General features: G+C 35.1%; 1 protein-coding gene across 2 annotated transcripts in view; it reads right to left on the minus strand.

Moving 5' to 3' along the window:
• Positions 1–2,588: 2,588 nt before the first annotated feature.
• The window catches only part of ADAD1 (adenosine deaminase domain containing 1), a gene marked incomplete at both ends in the record, with an annotated part of 50,528 nt that continues 26,017 nt past the window's right edge, over positions 2,589–27,099 (minus strand). For both annotated transcript variants that reach the window (XM_079697074.1, XM_079697073.1), the window contains 3 exons: positions 2,589–2,702; positions 12,878–13,010; positions 14,508–14,745. In XM_079697074.1, the coding sequence (XP_079553200.1) occupies positions 2,589–2,702; positions 12,878–13,010; positions 14,508–14,745 (485 nt within the window). The remainder of the gene's footprint in view (positions 2,703–12,877; positions 13,011–14,507; positions 14,746–27,099) is intronic.

The following is a 27,099-nucleotide window of genomic DNA, read 5'->3' on the forward strand; positions in this document are numbered from 1 at the left end:
AGGACTCCCTTCTGCCTAGCAAACTGAGAACATCTGCTAGACTCATTTCTCAAATCTTCCATCCAGTGTTCTATATTGGCCTCAAACACTGTAACATTTCCCCTCTAATCTTTGCTTCATAATTTCCAAGTGGAATGCATTCTCTCATTTCAACCTTCTAAATTTTACCCATCTTTCAGTTCTTGCTTCAGGTAACATAACATAACCTTGGAGCTAAAAGAGGACTTTAAACTAGTTTCATGGGTTTTTGAACAACTTTAGAAGTAGAGGTTTAGAAGTCTAAATTTAGAAGTTTGCTTTTCCCAACAGAACTTTAAAAATAAATGGAACTTTGAAGAAAATGTTTTTCCTGTATTGAAAAATAGCTTACCCCTAATCCTTCTACATAAAAGTATTTCATAATTACCTACTTTTCTTATAAAAATCTTTGAAAAATATCTGCCACAAATAACGTATTTATCATGCTTACAAATATTGTGCTCAGCATGCTTATAAATTAAACATTACATATGATTTATATTAAAAAGTTTGCTTTTCTTAAAGCAAAATATTTTGTACAACCCCAATACATTATATATAGAAGAGAAAATAAGCATTTCCACTTTTTATGAAGGGCAGCCTGAAGTCCTTTCTATTAAGCTTCCAACCCTGAACAAAGAATAACAACCACAAGTACCAATTTCATCCTTGCAAAGATAAAAAACTGAGCTAAAAGAAAGTAAATAATTTACAATTGTCAAGAGTCATAACAGCCAATGTTGGGTTTCACATCTATATACTGCCCCTTCTGCTAAATGACTGCCTTCTACTAAATGCCATCTCCTTTACCCTTTATATAGCTTATCCCTCTCTAGAATATAATCTTTCTCTAAATCACAACACCATATGTAAGTTAAGTAGACATAATACATACACAGAGACACTCAGTGACCGCTTGTTGAATAAATAAGTGGCACTTACTAGATTATGTCTATAAAACAGCTGGGTATATTTTTTTTTATCTTACCCTTAAAATTAAAAATTTCTTGAGGAAATAAATTGTCTAACATATGACCTTTCACTAGTTAGGTAGAACTTTCAGAAGCAAATATTAACCATTGGTGCTTTTCCTTATTTTGTGTCGGTCAAAAGCAAAATACCCACAAATGTGAAGAGCCAAGAGAAGATGAAAGGTGTTGTATTTTTAGAGGCAATTTACTATCAAAGAGAGGTAAAGTAATAGAAATAAAGGCTGGAAATTAGCTGTAGATGGAATCAACCCAGATAAGAGACTAAAATGATTTTAGAAGGAAATACCAATTTAGAGAAATAAGCACTAGATATCATCTAATTGATGGAAATGGGACTTATTAATAATAGTATATTTATGTTGATCCACATGAAACTGCCCATATTTGACCATTTCTGACCTACTTTCCCCCCATAAAAATGGCAATTTCACATGGTTCAACCTACTGATAAGTATAAAATCTAGTCTACTGAAAGACATGTAAGTATGTCTTTCCAGAATGACTTCAATGTTCATCAACTAAACTCTACCATACTTTTAGAATAGACAAAAAACAAATCCAAAAACCAAAAATACAAAAACCCTACATTAACCTTATCAGAGATTATAATAGTTCATATGGGTTGGAGTTGGAGTGAGACTTACTAATTTAATAAAGATCCAAGGTAAGAGGAACAAAGTCTGAGAGCCAATGCTTAATTCATCTGTGATTTAAACTAAGGAAGAGATTGAAGAGGCTAAAGTATGGAACAAACTCCCAACTTCAATAAAGATATATATCCTAACCCAAGAGTAACTAAACTTTCTCTTTCATCTAACTGTATAAACAAATACAAATATAAAGCTAAATAATCTTTTATTGATCTATTATTAGAAATCCCTACTAATCTAAATTATAAAGAATAACATTTGGATGAATCTTACAGAATACCTGAAAATAGGCAATCTTAAAGCATTTAAGATAATCCTCTATTAATCAGAATAACTAATGTATCAAATTATTCCCTAACATGGTTAACATTTTTCTGCATTTACATGTTCAGTTTGCATTCAAGAGCTTCTCTGACATGAGAAATGATGTTTTAGTTACTGTTTCTTACTATGGTTATTGGCAAATATTAGACATTCAAATGTCTGTTGATTTAATCAACAAATGAGTAAGAATTATTATTTATATTCTTGAATTCCAATTTTTAATTAAGAAACAAACTTGAGTGAGATATCAGGGCACAATGCTGAATAGCTTTGCTGAACAAATAACTTTAAAGCAAAAACTTAAAAGAAAATGAATATTCTTTTAAATTACAAAAGGGTAATAGCTTTATAATGTCTATAAAAATAAATACAAAATAGCTATATAATGAAGCAGGTAATTATTTTTTCAAAAACTAAAAAACATTTAAAACCCTAATGTTTCAACGTAAATTGACATGAATATTTACAAAGTTTCAGCAATCTCTGAACACTGCTGTTGCATGACTCTGATTTTAAAAGCTGAAAACCACCATTTAAAAAAAAATTTTAGTAGTCAAAACACACGAAAAAAAATTTTTTTTAACATGACAATGGATTACTTAATTCACATACTAAATTGCTCTATACAGGGAGATTTCACAATCCAGGAGCCATAGCCATGCTGCTGTAAGTCGGATTTCAACAAAGTTTTAGCTTCTTGATAGGATCCAGACATATGCTACAGAAAGAAAAAAATATTGAATTATAGAATATAGGCAGAATTAGGCTTATGAAAAGTAAGTAGCCCTAATCTTCTTTCTTTAGTTTGACATTTTAAAAATTAAGAAAACCCTTTTTGATTTCTCATTTTCCTCAGTATTGTTTTTGAAACTAAAACTTTTCCTTCCCAACACTCCTAAAAGACAATTTTTCTTCTTTAATTTTTAATTAGAAGAGTAATCATACTCATTACAGAAAACTTGAAAATAGAGAAAACAGAAGTAAATAAAAATCACCTGTAATCCCCAAACTATAGATAACTAACCATCATTAATATTTTGGTTTATTTCCTTTCATTTTTTTTAAATGAACATACTTAAAAAAAAACAGCTATACTTAGGTAATATATGTATACCATAAATTCACCCACTAGTAAGTATTCAGTTTGATGTTTTACTAAATTTATATATGTGTGCAACCATCACTGTCCAGTTGCAAAACAATTCCATCACCTGCAAGAAGTTCCATTGTGCTCTATATTTCCAGCCCCAGTCCTAGGCAATCACGAATCTACTTTGTCTCTAGTTTTGCTTTTTCAAGAAATTTCATTAAAAGTGATTAACACAGCATGTACTCTTTTGTGTCATATTTCCTTTGGTTAGCATACCATTTTCAGATTCATTCATGTTGTTTGATGTATCAGTTTGTTCCTCTTTATTGTTATTAGTATTACATCATATGGATATATCACATTGTTTATGCATTCACCAGCTGGTGAACATTTGAACTGTTTCCAGGTTTGGCTACTATAAATAATGATGCTGTAAACATTTATGTAGAGGTTTGTGTGGGTATAAGTTTTTGTTTCTACTGGATAGATACCAATGGAAGTGCTGGATCACATGGTAAGTATATGTTTGTCTCCATAACAAACTGCCAAACTGTCTTCCAAAGTGCTTTATACCATTTTAACATTCCCGTCAGCAGTGCAACAGGTTTCTAGTTTCTCCACAAAAACACCTGGTGTAGTCAGTCTTTTGGATTTTAGTAGGTGTGCAGTGGTATCTCATTGTGGTTTGATTTTGCATCTCCCTAAGGAGTAATCAGGCTGAGTATCTTTTATATGTGTATTAGCCATTTGTATACATTATTTGCCACTTTGAAAAACTGGGTTGTTTGCCCACTTAATAATAAGTTATAGGAGTTCTTTATTCTAGATCTAAGACCTTTGTCAAGTGTATGATTTGCAAGTATTTTCTTCCATTCTGTGGCGTGTATCTTCATTTTCTTAATCCAAGTTTTAAATTCTGGAGTCCATCAATTTTTTCTTTTATGGATTGTGCTTTTGGGGTCATATATAAGAAAAATGTGCCTAACCTAGGAAGACAAATGTTTCCTCACATTTTCTTTGGAAGTTTTTATAGTTTTTACCTCTTTTAGTTCTACGATCCATTTTGAAGTTTTTGTATGACTGATATAAGTCTAAGTTAATTTTTTGGCTTGCCCACAGATAACCGAACTGTTCTAGCACCATTTGTTGAAAAGATTGTTCTTTCTCCCATTAAATTACTTTGTACCTTTGTACAAAATCAATTGATCGTAAGTGTGTGGGCATATTTCTGGTCTCTTATTCTGTTCCATTAATCTATATGTCTATCATTACATCAATACATTGTCTTGATTACTATGGCTTTATGGTAAGTTGTTGAAACTAGGTAGGGTAACTCTACCAATTTTGTTCTTTTTAAAAATTGTTTTGGTTCTTCTATGTCCTTTGGATTTTACTAACAATTTTAGAATCAGCTTGTCAGTTTCTACACAAAAGCTTACTGGGATTCTGATAGAACTTGCACTGAATTCATAGATTATTTAGGAGAGAAGTGACATTCTAATAACACTGAGTTTTCCAATCTATGAATTGGTACATCTCTTCACTTACTTAGGTCTTTTTAAATTTCTCTCAGCAATGTTTCATCATTTTTGGTGTACAGTTCTTACCTTCTTTTATTAAATTTATTCCTAAGTTTATTTTTATGCTCCTGTGGATGAAATTTTTTTCTCAAGTTTAATTCTGGAGTGTTCAGTCCTAGTATATAAATATACAATTTATTTTTCTATATTGTTCTTACACTGTGTGCTAAATTCACATGATATAGTTGTTTTTGGTAGATTCCACAGGATATTTTACATACAAGATCATTTAGAAATAAGGACAGTTTTTCTACTTCCTTTCCAGTCTGGATGCCTTTTATTCCTTTTTCTTGCCTTGCTGCTCTACCTAGGACCTATAGATCATGCTGACTAGAAGTGGTGAGAGCAATCTTTGGGGAAGGGGAAACAGTATTCAGCTTTTCAGCATTGTCAGGTAAACTGTAGTTTTTCATTGATGCCCTTTATCTGGTTAAGGAAGTTCACTTCTATTTCTTATTTGTTCAGTGTTTTTATTGTGAATAGGTGTTGGATTTTGTCAAATGCATTATGTACATCTACTGAGATAAGTATGGGTTTTGAACTTGAATATATTCACATAATACATCAAATGATTTTCTGGTGTTAAATCACCCTTGCATCCTGGAATAAACCTCCTTGGTCATGGTGTATAATCCTTTTTATATGTGGCTGGATTTGGTTTCTAAATATCTTATGAAGAATTTTTGCATTTATGTTCCTAAGAGATACTGATTTGTAGTTTTCACTTCCTGTGATGTTTCTGCCCACTTTTGGTATCAGGGTTATTATACTGGCCTCATAAAATGAGTTGGGAAGCATTCTCTCCTCCTTTATTTTATTAAACAGTTTTTGTAGGATTTATGTTAATTTTTGCTGTTATGTTTGGTGGAATTCACCAGCGAAGCCATAACTGCACTTGTGCTTTTCTTTAAGAATTTTAACTAATAATTCAATTTTTTTTTACTTTAGTTCAATTCAGATGTTCTGTTTAGTCAAGTTTTGTAATTTGTCTTTCTAGGAATGCATCCATTTCATCTAACTTGTCTAATTTGTTGACAAAAGGTTGTTTATAGTATTTCCTTATAATTATTTTACCTCTTTGGGGTCTTCAGTGATGACTCTTCTTTCATCAAGATTTTGATCACTTGCGTTGTCTCTTATTTCTCAGTTATTTCTTAGTTCTTTAGTCTAGCTAAAGTATTATGAATTTTTTTGTTGATTTTTTTCAATGAACCAACTTTTGATTTCATTGATTTTTCTAATGATTTTCCTGTCTTTTATCTCATTAATTTCCAACCCATCCTATATTATTTCTTCTCTCATTTTTTTTTTTTAATTTGCTCTTCTAACTTCTTGAGGTGGAAGGTTAAATAATTGATTTTATGGTTCTCTTCCTTTCTAACATAAGCATTTAAAGGTATGCATTTCTAAGCACTTCTTTGATTATACTCTCTAAATTTTAATATGCTGTATTTTCATTTTCATTCAGTTTGAGATATTTCTTAATTTCCCTTGTAATTTCTTCGACATGTGGATTAGAAGTTGTTTAATTTCCAAATGTATAATTATTTCTAGATTTCATTCTGTTGTTGATTTCTAATTTAATTCCATAGCAGTTAGAATATACTTTGTATGATTTTAATCCTTTTAAACTTATTGAGACTTGCTTTATGGCCTATATGGCCTATAGTGGAGAATGCCCCATGTGTATTTGAAAAGAATGTATATTCTGCTGTTGTGTATAGTGCTTAGTCTGGTTGGTTTGTAGTGTTATTCAAGCCTTCTATATTCTTACTGATTTTCTGTCTAGTTGAACTATCAATTACTGAGAGAGGAACATTAAAACCTCCAACTATAATTGTAGAATTGTCCATTTCACCTTTAAATGCTGTCATTTTTTGCTTATGTATTTTGGGGTTCTGCTGTTATACCCATATACTTATATAATTGTTGTATGTTCCTAATGTATTAACCTTTTACCATTATAACACGTTACCCTTTGTCTCTAGTTATGTTGCTCATCTTGATGTGTACTTGTTTGATATTAATATAAACACTCCAGCTCTCTTACTGCTATTGTTTGCCTGGTATGTCTTTTTTTCATCCTTTTACTTTCAATCTATTTGTGTCTTTGAATTTAATGTGTCTCTTAAAGACAGTATATAGTTGGATATTTCTTTTTAGCCCAATCTGAAAAATCTCTGTCTTTTTTCTGGAGCATTTAGAATATTCAAATTTAATGTAATTATTGATATAATGGATTTATGTCTGCCATTTCACTTTATTTTCCAAGTCCTGTGTCCTTTATTTCTCTGCTGCTTTATTGCCTTCTAGCCCTTTTAAAAATGCATTTTTAGTACGCCATTTTAATTCCTCTGTTGATGTTTTAGCTGTAGTTTTCCAGCTATTCTCTTCATGGCTACTTTAGGAATTACAATATGCCTCTTTCTCTTACCATAGTCTGCTTCAGATTCATACTGACTTAATCCTGCTAATATATAGCAACTTTATTCCAATATTGATCCATTTCTTTCTCTGTCCTTTATTATTGCCATTTATACTCCACTTACATACATTATAAAATTCAATAATACAGTGCTAAAATAATTTTAAACAACTTTGGTTTTTTAAAGAAAATAAAGAGAAAAAATACACACATCTTTTATATCTACCCACATAATTACTGTTTATAGTATTCTTTATTCCTTCCTGTAGACTTGTTATCATCTGGTATAATTTCTGCCAAGCCTCAAGGACTTCCTTTGGAATTCCTTCTAGAGAAGTGCTGCTAACAACAAACTTTCTTAATTTTTGTCTACCTGGCAATGTTTTTATTTTGCTTTTGTTTTTAAAGGAATGCTGACCCATTAGCAGTCACACCTCATTCTCTCCTCTCCACAGCCCCTGGAAATCAGTAATCTACTTTCTGTTTCTATGAATTTGCCTATTATAGACATTTCATATAAATGGAATCATACATGCAGCCTTTTGTGGCTGGCTTCTGTCACTTAACATTTTCAAGGTTGACCCACACTGTAGAATGTATCAGTACTTCAGAGTTCCTTTTACAGATGAATGGTAGTCCATAGTATGGACATGCCACATTTTGTTTATCCATTCATCAGTGGATGAACATTTGGATTGTTTCTACCTTTTCTGTATTATGAATACTGTTACAGACATTTATGTATAAGTTTTGGTGTGGATAAGTGTTTTCAAGTCTTTTATGCATATACCTAGGAGTGAAATTCCTGGGTTACATGATAACTCATATTTAACTTTTTGAGGAACTGTTAAATTGTTTTCCAAAGTAGATGTACCAGTTTATATTCCTATCAACAATGCATGATAGTTCCAATTTTTTCACATTCTTGACAACATTTGTTAATGTCATTCTTTATTATAGCTATGTCCTAATGTGCGTAAAGTAGTATATCACTGTGGTCTTCATTCGCATTTTCCTAATGACTATGTTGAACATCATATGCTTATTGGCCATTTTAAAATTTTCTTTGTAGAAATGTCTGTTCAAATCCTTTGCTCATTCAAAAAATTTGGTCATCTGTCTTTTTATTATTGAGTTGCAAAAGTTTTTTGTGTATTCTGGATACAAGTCCCTTATTTTTGTTTTGTTTTTTTTTGTTTTTGCAGTACGCGAGCCTCTCACTGCTGTGGCCTCTCCCGTTGCGGAGCACAGGCTCCGGACACGCAGGCTCAGCGGCCATGGCTCACGGGCCCAGCCGCTCCGCGGCATGTGGGATCTTCCCGGACCGGGGCACGAACCCGCATCCCCTGCATCGGCAGGCGGACTCCCAACCACTGCGCCACCAGGGAAGCCCCAAGTCCCTTATTAAATATATGATTTGCAAATTTCCTAATGATAATTTATGAAATGCAAAAGTTTTACTTTTAATGAAGTTTAAAATACTATTTTTTTTCTCTTCTGGATTGTGTTTTTGTTATCAGATCTAAGGAGCCTTTTTTCTTACTTAGGAATACAAATATTTTCTCCTATGTTTTTCTCTGAGTTTTATAGTTTTAGCTCTTACATAGGTCTATCCATTTTGAGTTCATTTTTGTATATGGTATGAGGTAGAAGTCCAAGTTCATTCTTTTCCATGGGGATATTCAGTTGTCCTAGGACTACTTACTGAAAAGACTATTTTTTCCCACTGAATGATCTTGGCACTCTTGTTAAAAATCACTTGACCATAATTGCCAGGGTTTATTTCTGGACTATCAATTATATTCCATTGATCTATATGTTTATACTGATACCAGTATTATACTATCTTGATTATTATGGCTTTGTAGTATGCTTTGAAATCAAGAAGTGTGAATCCTCCAACTTTTTTTCTTTTTCAAGATTGCTTTGGCTCTTCTGGGTTTGCTTCCATTACTGCTAATGAGAAATCAGCCTTAAATGTATTGGTCTATGGTTGATAACTATTTTCTCTCTTGCTGCTTTCAAGATTTTCTCTTTATCTTGGTCTTAAGCAGTCTGACTATGATGTACCTAGGTGTGAATCTTTATTTTTCTCTTTCTTGGGGTTTCTTGAGCTTCTTGGATCTGTTAATATTCTTCCTCAAATATGGGTTTTTTTTTTTTTAGTAATTTCTTCAAGTGTTTTTCCTGATCCCTTTTCTCTCTCCTTTTCTTCTAGGATTCCTAGCATTGGGTTGGCCAAAAGGTTTGTTTGGTTTTTTCCGTAAGATGGCTCTAGTATCACTTAGTTGTCTTCAACTTCATTCAAAACAATTTTGTTAGATTGTATGTGACAGCTGTCATATCATTGTGCATTTAAAAAAAGACTTATCAAAATTGGTGAATTTTTGTGTAGCCATTTTAATGGAAGAAAAAAAGCAACATTTTCAGCATATTATGCTTTATTATTTCAAGAAAGGTAAAACACAGCCTAAATGCACAAAAAGATTTGTGCAGTGTACGGAGAAGGTACTGTGACTGATCAAACGTGTCAAAAGTGGTTTTTGAAGTGTGGTGCTGGAGATTTCTTGCTGGAGGATGCTCCACGGTCAGGTAGTCCAGTTGCAGTTGACAGCGACCAAATCAAGACATTAAGTGAGAACAATCAAAGTTATACCATGCGGGAGATAGCCAACATACTCAAAATATCCAAATCAAGTGCTGAAAATCATTTACACCAGCTTGGTTATGTTAATCACTTTGATATTTGGGTTCCACATAAGTTAAGCAAAAAAAAAACCTTCTTGACTGTATTTCCACATGCGATTCTCTATTTAAATGTAACGAAAACATTCCATTTTTAAAACAAATTGTGACGGGTGATGAAAAGTGGATACTGTACAATAATGTGGAATGGAAGAGATCATGGGGCAAGTGAAATGAACCACTACCAACCACACCAAACGCTGGTCTTCATCCAAAGAAGTTGATGTTGTGTATATGCTGGGATTGGAAGGGAGTCCTCCATTACGAGCTCCTTTCAGAAAACCAAACAATTAATCCCAACAAGTACTGCTCCCAGTTAGACCAACTGAAAGCAGCACTAGATGAAAAGCATCCAGAATTAGGCAACAGAAAATGCATAATCTTCCATCAGGATAACGCAAGACAGCATGTTTCTTTGATGACCAGGCAAAAGTTGTTACACCTTGGCTGGGAGGTTCTGATTCATCTGCTATATTTACCAGACATTGTACCTTTGGATTTCCATTTATTTCGCTCTTTATAAAATTCTCTTAATGGAAAAAATTTCAATTCCCTGGAAGACTGTAAAAGGTACACAGAGCAGTTCTTTACTTGAAAAGAAAAAGTTTTGGGAAGATGGAATTATGAAGTTGCCTGAAAAATGGCAGAATGTAGTGGAACAAAAGGGTAATAAATACGTTGTTCAATAAAGTTCTTGGTGAAAATGAAAAATGTGTCTTTATTTTTACTTAAAAAACGGAGGCAACCCAACATAAGTTGGTACACTTAATACTGTTCCACAAATCTTTGAAGTTCTGTTCATTTTTCTTTAACCTGTTTCATTCTGTCCTTTAAAATAATTTCTTTTGATCTATCTTCAAAGTCCACTGATATTTTTTCTGCAATCTCAAATGTACTGTTGAACCCATCTAGAGAATTATATTCATTTCAGTTATTATATGTTGTTTCAATCCTAGAATATTCATTTGGGGTTTTTCTTTTTTGTAGTTTCTATTTCTCTACCAAGATTACCTATTTACTGAAACATTGTTGTATTTTCCTTTAATTACTTGAACATATTTATAATAGCTGCTTTGAAGCCTTTGCTATATTCAACATTGGGATCCACTCAGAACCAGTTTCTACTGAATATTATTTTTCCTGAGTATAGGTTTTACTTTCCTGTTCTTTACATATCCCATAATTTTTGGTTGAAACAGACTTTTTAGATAATATATTGTAGCAACTCTGGATTCTGTTTTTTTTTTTTTTAAGTTTGCTGCAATTGTGAGATCTGTTTTCCCCATGGTGTGTACTGTCTCTTTCCAATTTTGTTATGTTTTAGCCTGGCTTCCTAGGGGTTACCCTGTATCTGCAAAGCTTAGTGATAAACAAATAGCTTAGTGATAAGGAAAAGATTTCAGCAGACATTATGCTCAAACACCTTAAACCTAAAAGGCTTCCACCTTTTTCGGATCAATTCATTCGGGGAGGGGTGGGTGGTACAGTGTATTTAATGTTGCAGGCAGTTCTATTTCACACTTTCACTCTTTACTGGGTTCTCTTGAGTCTCCATTGCACATGAGTGTAATTTCTCAGTCAGCCAAGGATATATAGAGAATTTCTTTCAACCCTTCCATGGCTCTTTCGCTTCCAAGATCTACCTGTTAAGTTACTAACTGGTATACCACTTTCCCCAAGGACTGCATGCAACCTTGGGCCGGCGAAGTTACTGATTTTCTCCATTTTTTTCCTCTACCAGTTTTGGCACATTTAGTTGAAAAAGTCACAAATTTTCACCCTCTGCCACAAATCAAGTTCATCCCCTCTAGCAGAAAATCTACTACTTTTGGTGGCATTCTCAATCTGATAAAACTACAGTTCTTGCCGTTCAAACTAGCAGAGAGGAAGGAGAGAGAACAGCAACAGCTTTGGGCAATGGTGCCACAAATTCCTGCTGTTCTTACCCAAAGTTCTAAAAGTTTTAGAAGAATATACACTTCTCAGTGTTTTTTTTGCCTTTAGTTAATTTCCAGAGTTGTAAAAAGGGTTTTTTCCCCCTGATAATTTTGTCCAGTTTTATATTTTTTACAGAGATGACTTGCAACCTCTTTATGCCAAACCGGAAATTGTCTAGGTAAGCTTTTATACTTAAAAATGTTTATATATACAAACAAACCTATTGTTAATATTAATTGCTTTACAGGATGGAATTATACAGTTTGAGTATTAAGATATTGGTGAAATTAAGAGACTTTCACATAATACTATATTATTACTGAAACTGAAATTAGGTTATCAAAAACACTTTGTATTTAATAATTTGATAACATGGATATATCATATTATGAAATGGCTCAGGTCATAGTATGTTGAATGAAAAAATCAGATTAACAAGCATATATAATATAAGCTTAATATTTTAAAATATATGCATACACAAAAATATAAATACATGACAAGAAACTGAAATAACATGCTTACAAGATTAGAGTATTATATTTGAGTAGTAGGTGGATTTATAAGTAATATTTCCCTTCTGTACTTAAAAAGAAAATTCCAAATTCTCTACTCAAACATGAATTATGTTTGTAATACTAAAAAAAGAATATATATTTTTAAAGATAGAAAAAGGCTATCTACATCACTTAAGCCCAAATCACAAACTCAAATTAAAGGTGTTTCACAATTTTAAGATAGGCAAATTAATTTATATGAATATACTAATATATCATTTTAGAATACTTAAATACTATAGTTAACATAGCTAATATCATATACATAAGAAATTTTATTACCATTTTGTTCCTCTGGGTACGACAGTAGGTTTTGATCAATATTGTCAAAGTAGGTACACACCATACTGAGGTAGCTACTTTCAGGGGCAACAGTTATTTACATATCCAATTTCCATCATGTTCACTTAAAAATTAATTTTACCACTACATGGCAATCTCTTATTTTCAGGAACTATTTACCCAACTTTTGCTATGTATCATCATCATTATAAAGTTACATTATTATTGTCTTAAATTTTTATTTCAGTAATTAGCTTCATTCCTTTTAAGACTTACCTTAGCTGCATGATATGTACTGGCTACCAGTAAATATTCTTTATTAGCTTCATTGGCAAGCAGCTTAAATCGACTTAACATCGCAGCCTTACAAAGCCGACTTGCCATTGACACACCACTTTTAAATGGGGAACTGAAGTAGAAAAGAATGAAACATTCACTAATCATTATTCAGTATTTATGTTGGCACTTGTAAGGATTAAAATCAACACAGAATCTACAAATATTTATCTCAATTATGTGCAGTGCATATAGTGAAATTTTTTTACATAAAATTATTCTGAATATTAAACTTTCTGAAGTTAATTTCTTTTATGAAATTATAGTTTAAGTTATCAGAGTATTATCGTGGATTATACTGCTAAAGTGTTCTTTGCCTTATGTAATGCTTTGGGGATGAATAATCAGATGATATCTGCTTTCTTTGCAATCACCTGGCAAGCACTTAGCCATAATAAATGAGTTAAGCTCATTTTATATTAATTTCATCTTTGTTATACTATTATTTTATGCTTTCAGTAAACAGTTTTTTTATTATATTTTTTTGGCCTTGCCATGCGGTATATGGGGTATATTAGTTCCCTGACCAGGGATCAAACCCATGCCTCCCACACTGGAAGCATGGAGTCTTAACCACTGGAGCACCAGGGAAGTCCCTCAGTAAACAGTTTTTTAATGTCTTCCACAGAAGACCTGTTTTGTTTGTATGTGTGTAGTCTGTTATTAATAGAAATACACTTCTTTATGCTGACTCTATGCATAAGTAGTATAATTCATCCTAGTTGAAATAATCAATAGTATGCTTGACTGAGTTCATACCAAGAAACATTTGTATGTGATCTTAATTTAAATCTGTCTTTCACAAAGAAAGCAAATTTAGGCACTTAAACTTTTAACATTATTCATTACCACATTATAAATGTATTTTCACACTAAAAGGAGGATTTTAGTTTTACTTGATAATCAATGACAGGGATATTACAAAGAAATGTCTAAAAGGCATAATATATTATGGCTAAGAACAAAGGCTTTGGAAATAAAATGCCCAGATCAGAATCCTAGTTGTGTCACTTAACAGTTGGGTGACTTTAAGCAAGATATTTAAACTAGCTTGAATCTCAGTTTCTTTACCTGTAAAATAAACAGTATCACCTAACCCACAGGGTTTTTATAAGAAAGCAGTATAACATAGTACAATAGTTCTCACACTCAAGTGTACATAAATAATATTTGGGAAAGTTGTCAAAAATACAGATTCCGGAGACCTAAATCCAGACATTCAGATTCAGTAGGAAAAACTGAATTTTTAAAACAAATACATTATACAATTCTAATGCTAATGATCACTAGAGAAACAAAGGATCTGGAGACTGATTTTGAATGCTGGCTCTACCATTTACTATGCAACTTTGGTAAATTATATAACTTCTCCAGGCCTGTGTTCTCATCAGGAAAAAAAAAGTTTTTTAATTAGTACAATGCCTGCAACATAGTCACACTTGATAACTATTATTATTATTAATCACAATTCAAAAAATTGTATTCAAAATACAAGGTAGTTTTTAAAAATCGTATTAAAATGTATTGTTTTGCTTAATATGTGATTTTTGAAGAAATTAGTGACGCTAACCTTTCGGTGATCTTCCCAGTTAGGCCATCCACAATCTCCAAAGAAATGTCCCCTTGTGCCCAATTCAGACTCAGGAAATTATATTCCAAGTTTGTTTGAAATGGATATGCAGAAGGTACTAAACTAATATGAGGACTGTTGACCAAGTAAAACATTGGAAGTTTTGAAGTGAGTGCATCATCAACACGTTGCTTTATAGCAATTTCTAAGCCTCTAGTATCACTGCAATTCCCATCACCTAGAAAGCAAAAACAAAGTAAATACTCAGAAGTTCAATATGAAAAGACTATACTGAAAAAAAAGGATATAAATAAAAGTTTAATTGTAAATAGTTCACTTCTTTATCCTGTATCTTGCAACCTTCTCTTTCCTACTTCTACTCTCTTAGTAGCTACTTCTATACTCTTTACCAGAATCAAGACAAGGTAATAACAGTCAGAATTTCCATTCAAAAAAGAATCTTCTACAGAAAATAATGAATTGACATTCCAGTGAATAAAAGCAAAAAGCCAGACCTGACCAGAAACAAATCAGTACTTTTACAGGGTTCTGCCAGAGAGAACTGGCTTATTCTGTCTTGATTTCTAAGATTACAGCATGAAACCAGCACATAATGTAGCAGATATATGTAGCTGAGAAATCGTTGGTTAAAGTATGTTATTTTTCCACATCTGAGAGCCACAGATTGCAACTGTTCCAGTACCACATGGTTTAGTTTCATAACATGAAGTAATTTAAAGAATGACCATTTCTGATTATAACTGTGGCCAATGCCAAAAGCTTTGAGTTCTCAGTTAAAATTACTGTTGGAGAGCTCAAAAAGATGATTAGTATAAGAAAATGGGCTGCATCAAACTTAAAATAGAAGTTAGGGAACAGTCATTCCTATTTAAAAATTAATAATTCCAAAGCAGATCTCTTTCCTCCTTAGAGGGTCTGAAGTTCTCACAACAAGAGAATCTTTATACACCACTAGACATAGTTCACAGATAAAGTTTTGTTTTCACATCACTGGAACTGTTGAGATGGCTACTGGGCTTACACTCACTATGATTATTTGGGAACTAGAAAATGATGTAAAGGAGGGGGAAAGCTTCGGAGTAGCGGAGGAGAGCACAGCAACAGGGGTGTGGAGGGCAAAGCAGAGAGATTTTGGCACAGAGGATCGGTGCCCTCAGGCACACACCAGCCCGAGAGACTTGTCTGCTCGGCCGCCAGGGCGGGCGGGGCTGGGAGCTGAGGCTCGGGTATCGGCTTTCAGTCGGAGCGCAGGGAGAGGTCTGGGGCTGGCGGCAGGAAGAGACCCTGAAGGGGTTAGTGCTAGCCCGGAGGGAGTCCGGGGAAAGGGTCTGGAGCTACCGGAGAGGCAAGAGACTTTTTTCCCTTTTGTTGCCTGGTGCGCGAGGAGAGGGCATTCCCCTCCCTCCCCTCTGCCTGAGTGAGCCAGAGCCCCCGAATCAGCGGCTCCTTTAAACCCGTCCTGTCTGAGCGAAGAACGGACGCCCTCCGGCGACCTACGCGCAGAGGCGGGGCCAGGTCCAAGGCTGAGACCCGGGAGCTGTGAGAGCAGAGACAGGGAAATCTCTCTGTGCAGCCTCCGAGGCAGCGGAATAAGCTCCACGGTCCATTTGATGTGCCCTGCGTCTGTGGAGTGCATGAATGGACAGCGAATCATCCCAAATTGAGGAAGTGGACCTTGAGGACAAGATTTAAGACTTTCCCCCCCCCTTTTTTTCCCCTCTTTTTACAACGAATTATCTCAAATTAAGGAGGTGGACTTAGCAAGATTTCAGACTTTTCGCCCTTTTCCTCTTTTTACAACGAATTATCCCAAATCGAGGAGGTGGACTTGGAGAGCAAGATTTTTGATTTTTCCCCCTGCTCTCTTTTTGTGAATGTGTATGTGTAATCTTCTGTGTAAGATTCTCTCTGTATAGCTTTGCTTCCACCATATGTCCCAGGGTTCTTTCGGTCCGTGTTTTTTTTCAATAATTACTTTTTAATTTTAATAACGCTACTATATTTCATACTTTATTCTATTTTACTTTACCTGCTCTTTCTTTTTTTCCTCCCTTCCCTTCCTCCCTCCCTCCCTCCGCTCCTCCTTTCCTTCTTTCTTTTTCTTTCCTCCATCCCTCCCTCCCTCCCACCCTTCTTCTTTCCACTTTCTTTTTCTTTCCTTCCTCCCTCCCTCCTTTCTTTCTTTCTTTCCTTCCTCCCTCTCTTCTTCCATTCACTCTTCCTTTTGCTTTCATTCCTCCCTCCCTCCCTCCTTTCTTTCCTTTCTTTCCATCCTTCCTCCCTCCCTCCTTTCTTTCTTTCTTCCTTCCTTCCTTCCTTACTTCCCTTCTTCCTTTCTTTCAATCTCTCTTTCTTTCTTCTACTAATTCTTTCTTTCTACTTTTTCTCACTGTTATTCTGAGCCGGGTGGATGAAAGGCTCTTGGTGCTGCAGCCAGGAGTTAGTGCTGTGCCTCTGAAGTGGGAGAGCCAACTTCAGGACACGGGTCCACAAGAGACCTCCCAGCTCCACATAATATCAAGCAGCGAAAATCTCCCAGGGATCTCCATCTCAACACCAGCACCCAGCTTCAGTCAACGACCAGCAAGCTACAGTGCTGGTCACCCTAGGCCAAGCAACTAGCAAGGCAGGAACACAACCCCACCCATTAGCAGAGAGGATACCTAAAAACATAATAAGGCCACAGGCACCCCAAAACACACCACCAGACGTGGACCTGTCCACCAGAAAGACAAGATCGAGCTTCAACCACCAGAACACAGGCATTAGTCCCCCCCACCAGGAAGCCTACACAACCTACTGAAACAACCTTAGCCACGGGGGACAGACACCAAAAACAACGGGAACTACGAATCTGCAGCCTGCAAAAAGGAGACCCCAAACACAGTAACATAAGCAAAATGAGAAAGCAGAAAAACACACAGCAGGTGAAGGAGCAAGATAAAAACCTACCAGACCTAACAAATGAAGAGGTAATAGGCAGTCTACCTGAAAAAGAATTCAGAATAATGATAGTAAAGCTGATCCAAGATTCTATTTCCCAGATCCAAAATCTTGGAAATAGAATAGACAATACGCAAGAAACAGTTAACAAGGACCTAGAAGAACTAAAGATGAATCAAGCATCGATTAAAAACACAATAAATGAAATGAAAAATACTCTAGATGGGATCAATAGCAGAATAACTGAGGCAGAAGAACGGATAAGTGAGGTGGAAGATAAAATAGTGGAAATAACTGATGCAGAGAAAAATAAAGAAAAAAGAATGAAAAGAACAGAGGACAGTCTCAGAGACCTCTGGGACAACATTAAACGCACCAACATTCGAATTATAGGGGTTCCAGAAGAAGAAGAGAAAAAGAAAGGGACTGAGAAAATATTTGAAGAGATTATAGTTGAAAACTTCCCTAATATGGGAAAGGAAATAGTTAATCAAGTCCAGGAGGCACAGAGAGTCCCATACAGAATAAATCCAAGAAGAAATACGCCAAGACACATATTAATCAAACTGTCAAAAATTAAACACAAAGAAATCATATTAAAAGCAGCAAGGGAAAAACAACAAATAACACACAAGGGAATCCCCATCAGGTTAACAGCTGATCTCTCAGCAGAAACTCTACAAGCCAGAAGGGAGTGGCAGGACATAATTAAAGTGATGAAGGAGAGAAACCTGCAACCAAGATTACTCTACCCAGCAAGGATCTCATTCAGATTTGATGGAGAAATTAAAACCTTTACAGACAAGCAAAAGCTGAGAGAGTTCAGCACCACCAAACCAGCTTTACAACAAATGCTAAAGGAACTTCTCTAGGCAAGAAACACAACAGAAGGACTATACCTACAATAACGAACCCAAAGCCATTAAGGAAATGGGAATAGGAACATACATATCAATAATTACCTTAAATGTAAATGGACTAAATGCTCCCACCAAAAGACACAGAGTGGCTGAATGGATACAAAAACAAGACCCATATATATGCTGTCTACAAGAGACCCACTTCAGACCTAGAGACACATACAGATTGAAAGTAAGGGGATGGAAAAAGATATTCCATGCAAATGGAAATCAAAAGAAAGATGGAGTAGCAATTCTTATATCAGACAAAATAGACTTTAAAATAAAGACTATTAGAAGAGACAAAGAAGGACACTACATAACGATAAAGGGATCGATCCAAGAAGAAGAGATAACAATTGTAAATATTTATGCACCCAACATAGGAGCACCTCAATACATAAGGCAAATACTAACAGCCATAAAAGGGGAAATCGACAGTAACACAATCATAGTAGGGGACTTTAACACCCCACTTTCACCAATGGACAGATCATCCAAAATGAAAATAAATAAGGAAACACAAGCTTTAAATGATACATTAAACAAGATGGACTTAATTGATATTTATAGGACATTCCACCCAAAAACAACAGAATACACATTTTTCTCAAGTGCTCATGGAACATTCTCCAGGATAGATCATATCTTGGGTCACAAATCAAGCCTTGGTAAATTTAAGAAAATTGAAATTGTATCAAGTATCTTTTCCGACCACAATGCTATGAGACTAGACATCAATTACAGGAAAAGATCTGTAAAAAATACAAACACATGGAGGCTAAACAATACACTACTCAATAACGAAGTGATCACTGAAGAAATCAAAGAGGAAATTAAGAAATACTTAGAAACAAATGACAATGGAGACACGACGACCCAAAACCTATGGGACGCAGCAAAAGCAGTTCTAAGGGGGAAGTTTATAGCAATACAATCCCACCTTAAGAAACAGGAAACATTTCGAGTAAACAACCTGACCCTGCACCTAAAGCAATTAGAGAAAGAAGAACAAAAAACCCCCAAAGTTAGCAGAAGGAAAGAAATCATAAAGATCAGATCAGAAATAAATGAAAAAGAAATGAAGGAAACGATAGCAAAGATCAACCAAACTAAAAGCTGGTTCTTTGAGAAGATAAACAAAATTGACAAACCATTAGCCAGACTCATCAAGAAAAGAAGGGAGAAGACTCAAATCAGTAGAATTAGAAATGAAAAAGGAGAAGTAACAACTGACACTGCAGAAATACAAAAGATCATGAGAGATTACTATAAGCAACTCTATGCCAATAAAATGGACAACCTGGAAGAAATGGACAAATTCTTAGAAATGCACAACCTACCAAGACTGACTCAGGAAGAAATAGAAAATATGAATAGACCAATCACAAGCACTGAAATTGAAACTGTGATTAAAAATCTTCCATCAAACAAAAGCCCAGGACCAGATGGCTTCACAGGCGAATTCTATCAAACATTTAGAGAAGAGCTAACACCCATCCTTCTCAAACTCTTCCAAACAATATCAGAGGAAGGAACACTCCCAAACTCATTCTACGAGGCCACCATCACCTTGATACCAAAACCAGGCAAGGATGTCACAAAGAAAGAAAACTACAGGCCAATATCACTGATGAACATAGATGCAAAAATCCTCAACAAAATACTAGCAAACAGAATCCAACAGCACATTAAAAGGATCATACACCATGATCAAGTGGGGTTTATTCCAGGAATGCAAGGATTCTTCAATATACGCAAATCAATCAATGTGATACACCATATTAACAAGTTGAAGGAGAAAAACCATATGATCATCTCAATAGATGCAGAGAAAGCTTTCGACAAAATTCAACACCCATTTATGATAAAAACCCTGCAGAAAGTAGGCATAGAGGGAACTTTCCTCAACATAATAAAGGCCATATATGACAAACCCACAGCCAACATTGTCCTCAGTGGTGAAAAACTGAAACCATTTCCACTAAGATCAGGAACAAGACAAGGCTGCCCACTCTCACCACTCTTATTCAACTTAGTTTTGGAAGTTTTAGCCACAGCAATCAGAGAAGAAAAGGAAATAAAAGGAATCCAAATTGGAAAAGAAGAAGTAAAGCTGTCCCTGTTTGCAGATGACATGATACTATACATAGAGAATCCTAAAGATGCTACCAGAAAACTACTAGAGCTAATCAACGAATTTGGTAAAGTAGCAGGATACAAAATTAATGCACAGAAATCTCTGGCATTCCTGTACACTAATGATGAAAAATCTGAAAATGAAATCAAGGAAACACTCCCATTTACCATTGCAACAAAAAGAATAAAATATCTAGGAATAAACCTACCTAAGGAGACAAAAGACCTGTATGCAGAAAATTATAAGACACTGATGAAAGAAATTAAAGATGATACAAATAGATGCAGAGATATACCATGCTCCTGGATTGGAAGAATCAATATTGTGAAAATGACTCTACTACCCAAAGCAATCTACAGATTCAATGCAATCCCTATCAAACTACCACTGGCATTTTTCACAGAAGTAGAACAAAAAATTTCAAAATTTGTTTGGAAAAACAAAAGACCCCGAATAGCCAAAGCAATCTTGAGAACGAAAAACGGAGCTGGAGGAATCAGGCTCCCTGACTTCAGACTATACTACAAAGCTACAGTAATTAAGACAGTGTGGTACTGGCATAAAAACAGAAAGATAGATCAGTGGATCAGGATAGAAAGCCCAGAGATAAACCCACGCACGTATGGCCAACTTATCTTTGATAAAGGAGGCAGGAATGTACAGTGGAGAAAGGACAGCCTCTTCAATAAGTGGTGCTGGGAAAACTGGACAGGGACATGTAAAAGTATGAGATTAGATCATTCCCTAACACCATACACAAAAATAAGCTCAAAATGGATTAAAGACCTAAATGTAAGGCCAGAAACTATCAAACTCCTAGAGGAAAACATAGGTAGAACACTCTATGACATAAATCACAGCAAGATCCTTTTGGACCCACCTCCTAGAGAAATGGAAATAAAAACAAAGATAAACAAATGGGACCTAATGAAACTTCAAAGCTTTTGCACAGCAAAGGAAACCATAAACAAGACCAAAAGACAACCCTCAGAATGGGAGAAAATATTTGCAAATGAAGCAACTGACAAAGGATTAATCTCCAAAATTTATAAACAGCTCATGCAGCTCAATAGCAAAAAAACAAACAACCCAATCCAAAAATGGGCAGAAGACTTAAATAGGCATTTCTCCAAAGAAGATATACAGACTGCCAACAAACACATGAAAGAATGCTCAACATCATTAATCATTAGAGAAATGCAAATCAAAACTACAATGAGATATCATCTCACACCAGTCAGAATGGCCATCATCAAGAAATCTAGAAACAATAAATGCTGGAGAGGGTGTGGAGAAAAGGGAACACTCTTGCACTGCTGGTGGGAATGTGAATTGGTACAGCCACTATGGAGAACAGTATGGAGGTTCCTTAAAAAACTAAAAATAGAACTACCATATGACCCAGCAATCCCACTACTAGGCATATACCCTGAGAAAACCATAATTCAAAAAGAGACATGTACCAAAATGTTCATTGCAGCTCTATTCACAATAGCCCGGAGCTGGAAACAACCTAAGTGTCCATCATCGGATGAATGGATAAAGAAGATGTGGCACATATATACAATGGAATATTACTCAGCCATAAAAAGAAACGAAACTGAGCTATTTGTAATGAGGTGGATAGACCTAGAGTCTGTCATACAGAGTGAAGTAAGTCAGAAAGAGAAAGAGAAATACCGTATGCTGGCACGTATATATGGAATTTAAAAAAGAAAGAAGAATGTCATGAGGAACCTAGGGGTAAGACGGGGGTGGAGACACAGACCTACTTGGGAATGGACTTGGGGATGTGGGGAGGGGGAGGGGTAAGCTGTGACAGGGGGAGGGAGAGGCATGGACATATATACACTACCAAATGTAGGGTAGATAGATAGTGGGAAGCGGCCGCGGAGCACAGGGAGATCAGCTCGGTGCTTTGTGACCGCCTGGAGGGGTGGGATGGGGAGGGTGGGAGGGAGGGAGATGCATGGGGGAGGGGATGTGGGAACAGATGTATGTGTATGACTGATTCACTTTGTTATAGAGCAGAAACTAATAAAAAAAAAAATACATTATAACGACCCACATGACCTCCCTTTATTTGGCCTCAGCCTATTAACATATTTTTAAATCATTTTTTAATTGAAGTTTAGTGATTTATAATGTTGTGCTAGTTTCTGGTATACAGAAAAGTGATTCAGTGGTATATAGATATAGGTATAGGTATAGATATATTCTTTTTCAGATTATTTCCATTATAGGTTATAAAAAAAAAAAAAAAAAAAAAAGAAAATGATGTAAAAAGAACATGAGTTGCTTCTGACACTCTTTTTCTAAGCACTCCTTTCAATGTTCCAAATCAAGAGATACTGACTAATGCAGGATAGTTAAGTTAAAGATATACTTAGACATAGGAAAAAAGTTAAGAAGAAATAAGGTCTGTGGAATAGTCATTGTATCTATAATGAACAGAAAACATGGATTAAAAAAAATGTTACGTATTACACACCGTACCGCAGACTAAATGTGTCCCCACAAAATTCATATACTGAAACCGGATCCCCAATGTGATGGTATTTGGAGGTGAGGCCTTTGCAAGGTGATTAAGTTATGAGGGTCAGAGCTCTCATGAATGGAATTGGTGCCCTTATGATAAAAGAGCCCCTAACCCCTCCCACCATAGGACATACTAAGAAGACAGTTATCTATGAAGCAGAAAGCAGGTCCTCAGCAGACAATGAATCTCTCAGCCCTTTGATCTTGGACTTCCCAGCCCCCAGAACCGTGAGAAATAAATGTTTATTGTTTAATCCACCCAGTCTATGGTATTTTTTTGTTTTTTGGTAGCAGCGCAAACAGACTAAGACATACTGTAATAAGATAATGACACTGGTTGTGCCTAAAACAGCAAGATAACATTTGGAAAAAGAAAAATAAAAACCTACCAGTAACCCCACGTTAAGATTCTCTAAACATCAAGTTGTTTCACCTAGATGTTTTAACGTGGTGGTATAAAATTTAATAGAAAAAAAATCAAGTATATTAATATTTTATTAGAAATTTTACTTTCTCCATTTATCTATGTATGCTTTAATTATTAGCTATATCTGAGGTATGATTTTAATTATATCTTGAGGCTAAATCTTGTTCCCGGGAAAATATATCTCTAAAATTATATCACATAATTTCGATTTGATTCATCTAAAATGATTTGAAATAATAACATAAAACTCAAAGATTAAAGGCAAAGGTTAAATCTTAGCAAAGACTATAGCAAACCTGACCTGAGAACTTTTCTGCATGAAAAGGTTTCAGATGGGATTGATATATATACACTAAATATGTATAAAATGGATAACTAATAAGAACCTGCTGTATAAAAAAATAAATAAAATTAAATTTAAAAAAAAAGAAAAGTTCTCAGGACCTCAGTCTACCATAAGTTAATATAAGTGAACAGAAACAGCTGCTGAAACAGGTAATGAAGGCATACTTCAATTTATTGCACTTTGCAGATATTATGATTTTTACAAATTGAAGGTTTCTGGCAACCCTGTGTTGTCAGATGATGTTTAGCCTTTTTCAGAAATAAAGTACTTTTAAATTAAGGTAAGTACGTTGCTTTGTTTTAGACATAACACTATTGCACACTTAACAGACTATAGTATTGTGTAAACATAACTTTTATGTGCACTGGGAAACCAAAAACTTCGTGTGACTCACTTTATTGTGATATTCACTTTATTGTGGTGGTCTGGAACTGAACCCACAGTATCTTTGAGGTGTGCCCATACAAACTGAAGCTGCATTAATAAAAATACAGTGTCTAAGTCAAAGAATTCAGCATTATTATAGAACTATGCACTGCTCATATCATATCTGAAACATCATATTTAGTCTGAGGCATTACACTTTAATACCATCACCCACAAATTACAGAACATCTGCAGAAAACAAATCATGTTCCTGTGAAACACAAATGATGTCTAGATAGGAGAAGACATGAAGGCAGAAGCATCTTATCTTTGTATTCTTAATTCTCATTCTATATTTTATGTGAATGGTGCCCCTGAGAGTTATGTAACAGTGCACAGCACCTAGCATATAGTAGGTGGCTCAATAAACACCTGATGAAAAAGGAACATAAAAGATTATATTATCAGAGAGCAGTAATCATCAATTCTGATTACACATTAGAATCAGTAAGGATGGGGATGTTAATACCAATGCCATTCCCATATTATTTTAAAAGCTATCCAGGTGAACCTGAAGTGCGACAAGAGTAAAGAATAATAGTTAAAATTTATTTTTCAAGTGTTCCAGGCAGCAGAATTAGTATTAAGAAGAAAAATAAAAGCATTTTAAAAAATAAAACATGCTGACTCAAAGCATTTATCCATGAAACATTTACTGACCTCCTGGTACAAACCAGACCAAGATGAGTGTCGCAAAGCACCTGCCTTTCAAGAGTGTCAAGTTTAGCAGACACAGTAGTGCGATTCTAGTCACTGGCTAGGCTCAGACAAAGCTGTCAAAGCTCAATTTAATACAAAAGGCAGAAGCATGAGAAGTTATGAAAACTGAGTATGAGTCCAGGCTCTGCCAGTAGGCAAACTGAATGATTTTGGGCACGTATTTTATTAACATTCTAAACCTCCTATTACTGACCTGAAAACAAAAAAAAGAAAGAAATGAACAACAGAATCTCTAAGGTTATCACACGCTTCTTAAAAGTTCATGAACTATGTTGAAAATAGATTCTTTCACTAAGAGGGAATCAGAATTTAGTATTCCCTATAATGGAATTGTACAATTCAAATCAGCATATTGAAAAGGACTCCGGAATGGAAACACCTCTGGATAAACATTCTTGAGGTATTTATTCAGATAACTTTATCTTAACAGGATAACAAATTTGCAAATACACCTTAAAGGCTTGAAAACGAATATAAATCCAGCTCTTTTAATAACTAAGCAAAATGAATTTTTTTTCCAGATTACTCTGGATTATTTTCTATACAAATAATAGTGCCTTTTTATAGTGCAAGCTTAAGATTTTTTTCTTAAAAAAGAAAGACTATCACCATAAAATGACAAAATGAATTATTTGAGAACATCTACAGTATAAAATTAGTTTCCAAAAACTTTTTGAAAAGTTAAATGAAGTCTTATAATAATCTCTCCATTTTTAATTCATCTATTAAAATAACTTAAGTTTTCAAGCATCAAAATAAAGAATTGCAAAAGATTTCATAAGACAAGAGAAAAGGGGACAAGGTCATTATCATCAAATAATTAGATTTACTCTGTATTGTCATTTAGTTCAGAATTAAAGGGAAACAAATTTCAATTCTAAAGAGTAATTTTAAAAAACAGTTGGAGGGGGCTTCCCTGGTGGTGCAGTGGTTGAGAGTCCGCCTGCTGATGCAGGGGACACGGGTTCGTGCCCCGGTCCGGGAAGATCCCACATGCCGCGGAGCGGCTGGGCCCGTGAGCCATGGCCGCTGAGCCTGTGCATCCGGAGCCTGTGCTCTGCATCGGGAGAGGCCACAACAGTGAGAGGCTCGCGTACCACAAAAAAGGAAAAAAAAAATAATAAAAATAAAAAATAAAAATAAAAATAAAAAACAGTTGGAGGTATCAATTAATGGAATAGATTGTCTTTAAATCTTATACTCCACATTACTGGATCCTTTTAAGGTAGGGTTAGATGATCCTCTATCAGAAATGGCATAAAAAGAGTTTGTGAAGACATACAGATGGCCAAGAGGCACATGAAAAGATGTTCAACATCGCTAATTATTAGAGAAATGCAAATCAAAACTACAGTGAGGTATCACCTCACACCAGTCAAAATGGATATCATAAAAAAGTCCACAAACAATAAATGCTGGAGAGGGTGTGGAGAGAAGGGAACCCTCCTACACTGTTGGTGGGAATGTAAATTGGTACAGCCACTATGGAGAACAGTAGGGAAGTTCCTTAAAAAACTAAAAATAGGGACTTCCCTAGTGGTCCAGTGGCTAAGATTCTGCGCTCCCAATGCAGGGGGCCCAGGTTTGATCCCTGGTCAGGGAACTAGATCCTGCGTGCTGCAACTAAGACCCGACACAGCTAAATAAATAAATAAATATTTTTAAAAAACAAAACTAAACTAAAAATAGAGCTACCATATGATCCGCAATCCCACTCCTGGGCATATATCTGGAGAAGAACGTGGTCCGAAAGGATACATGCACCCCAATGTTCACTGCAGCATGGTTTACAATAACCAAGACATGGAAGCAACCTAAATGTCCATCAACAGAGGAATGGAAAAAGAAGATGTGGTACATACATACAATGGAATATTACTCAGCCATTAAAAAGAATGAAATAATGCCATTTGCAGCAACATGGACAGACCTAGAGATTGTCATACTGAGTGAAGTAAGTTTGACAGAGAAAGAGAAATATTGCATTATATCACTTACATGAGAAATCTGAAAAGGAATGATACAAATGAACTTATTTACAAAACAGAAACAGACTCACAGACTTAGAGAACAAACTTATGATTACCAGGGGGGAAGGGTGGGGGAAAGGAATAGTTAGGGAGTTTGGGATT

This window comes from Hyperoodon ampullatus (assembly GCF_949752795.1).
Source record: "Hyperoodon ampullatus genome assembly, chromosome: 1".
In the NCBI taxonomy this organism is placed as follows: Eukaryota; Metazoa; Chordata; class Mammalia; order Artiodactyla; family Ziphiidae; genus Hyperoodon; species Hyperoodon ampullatus.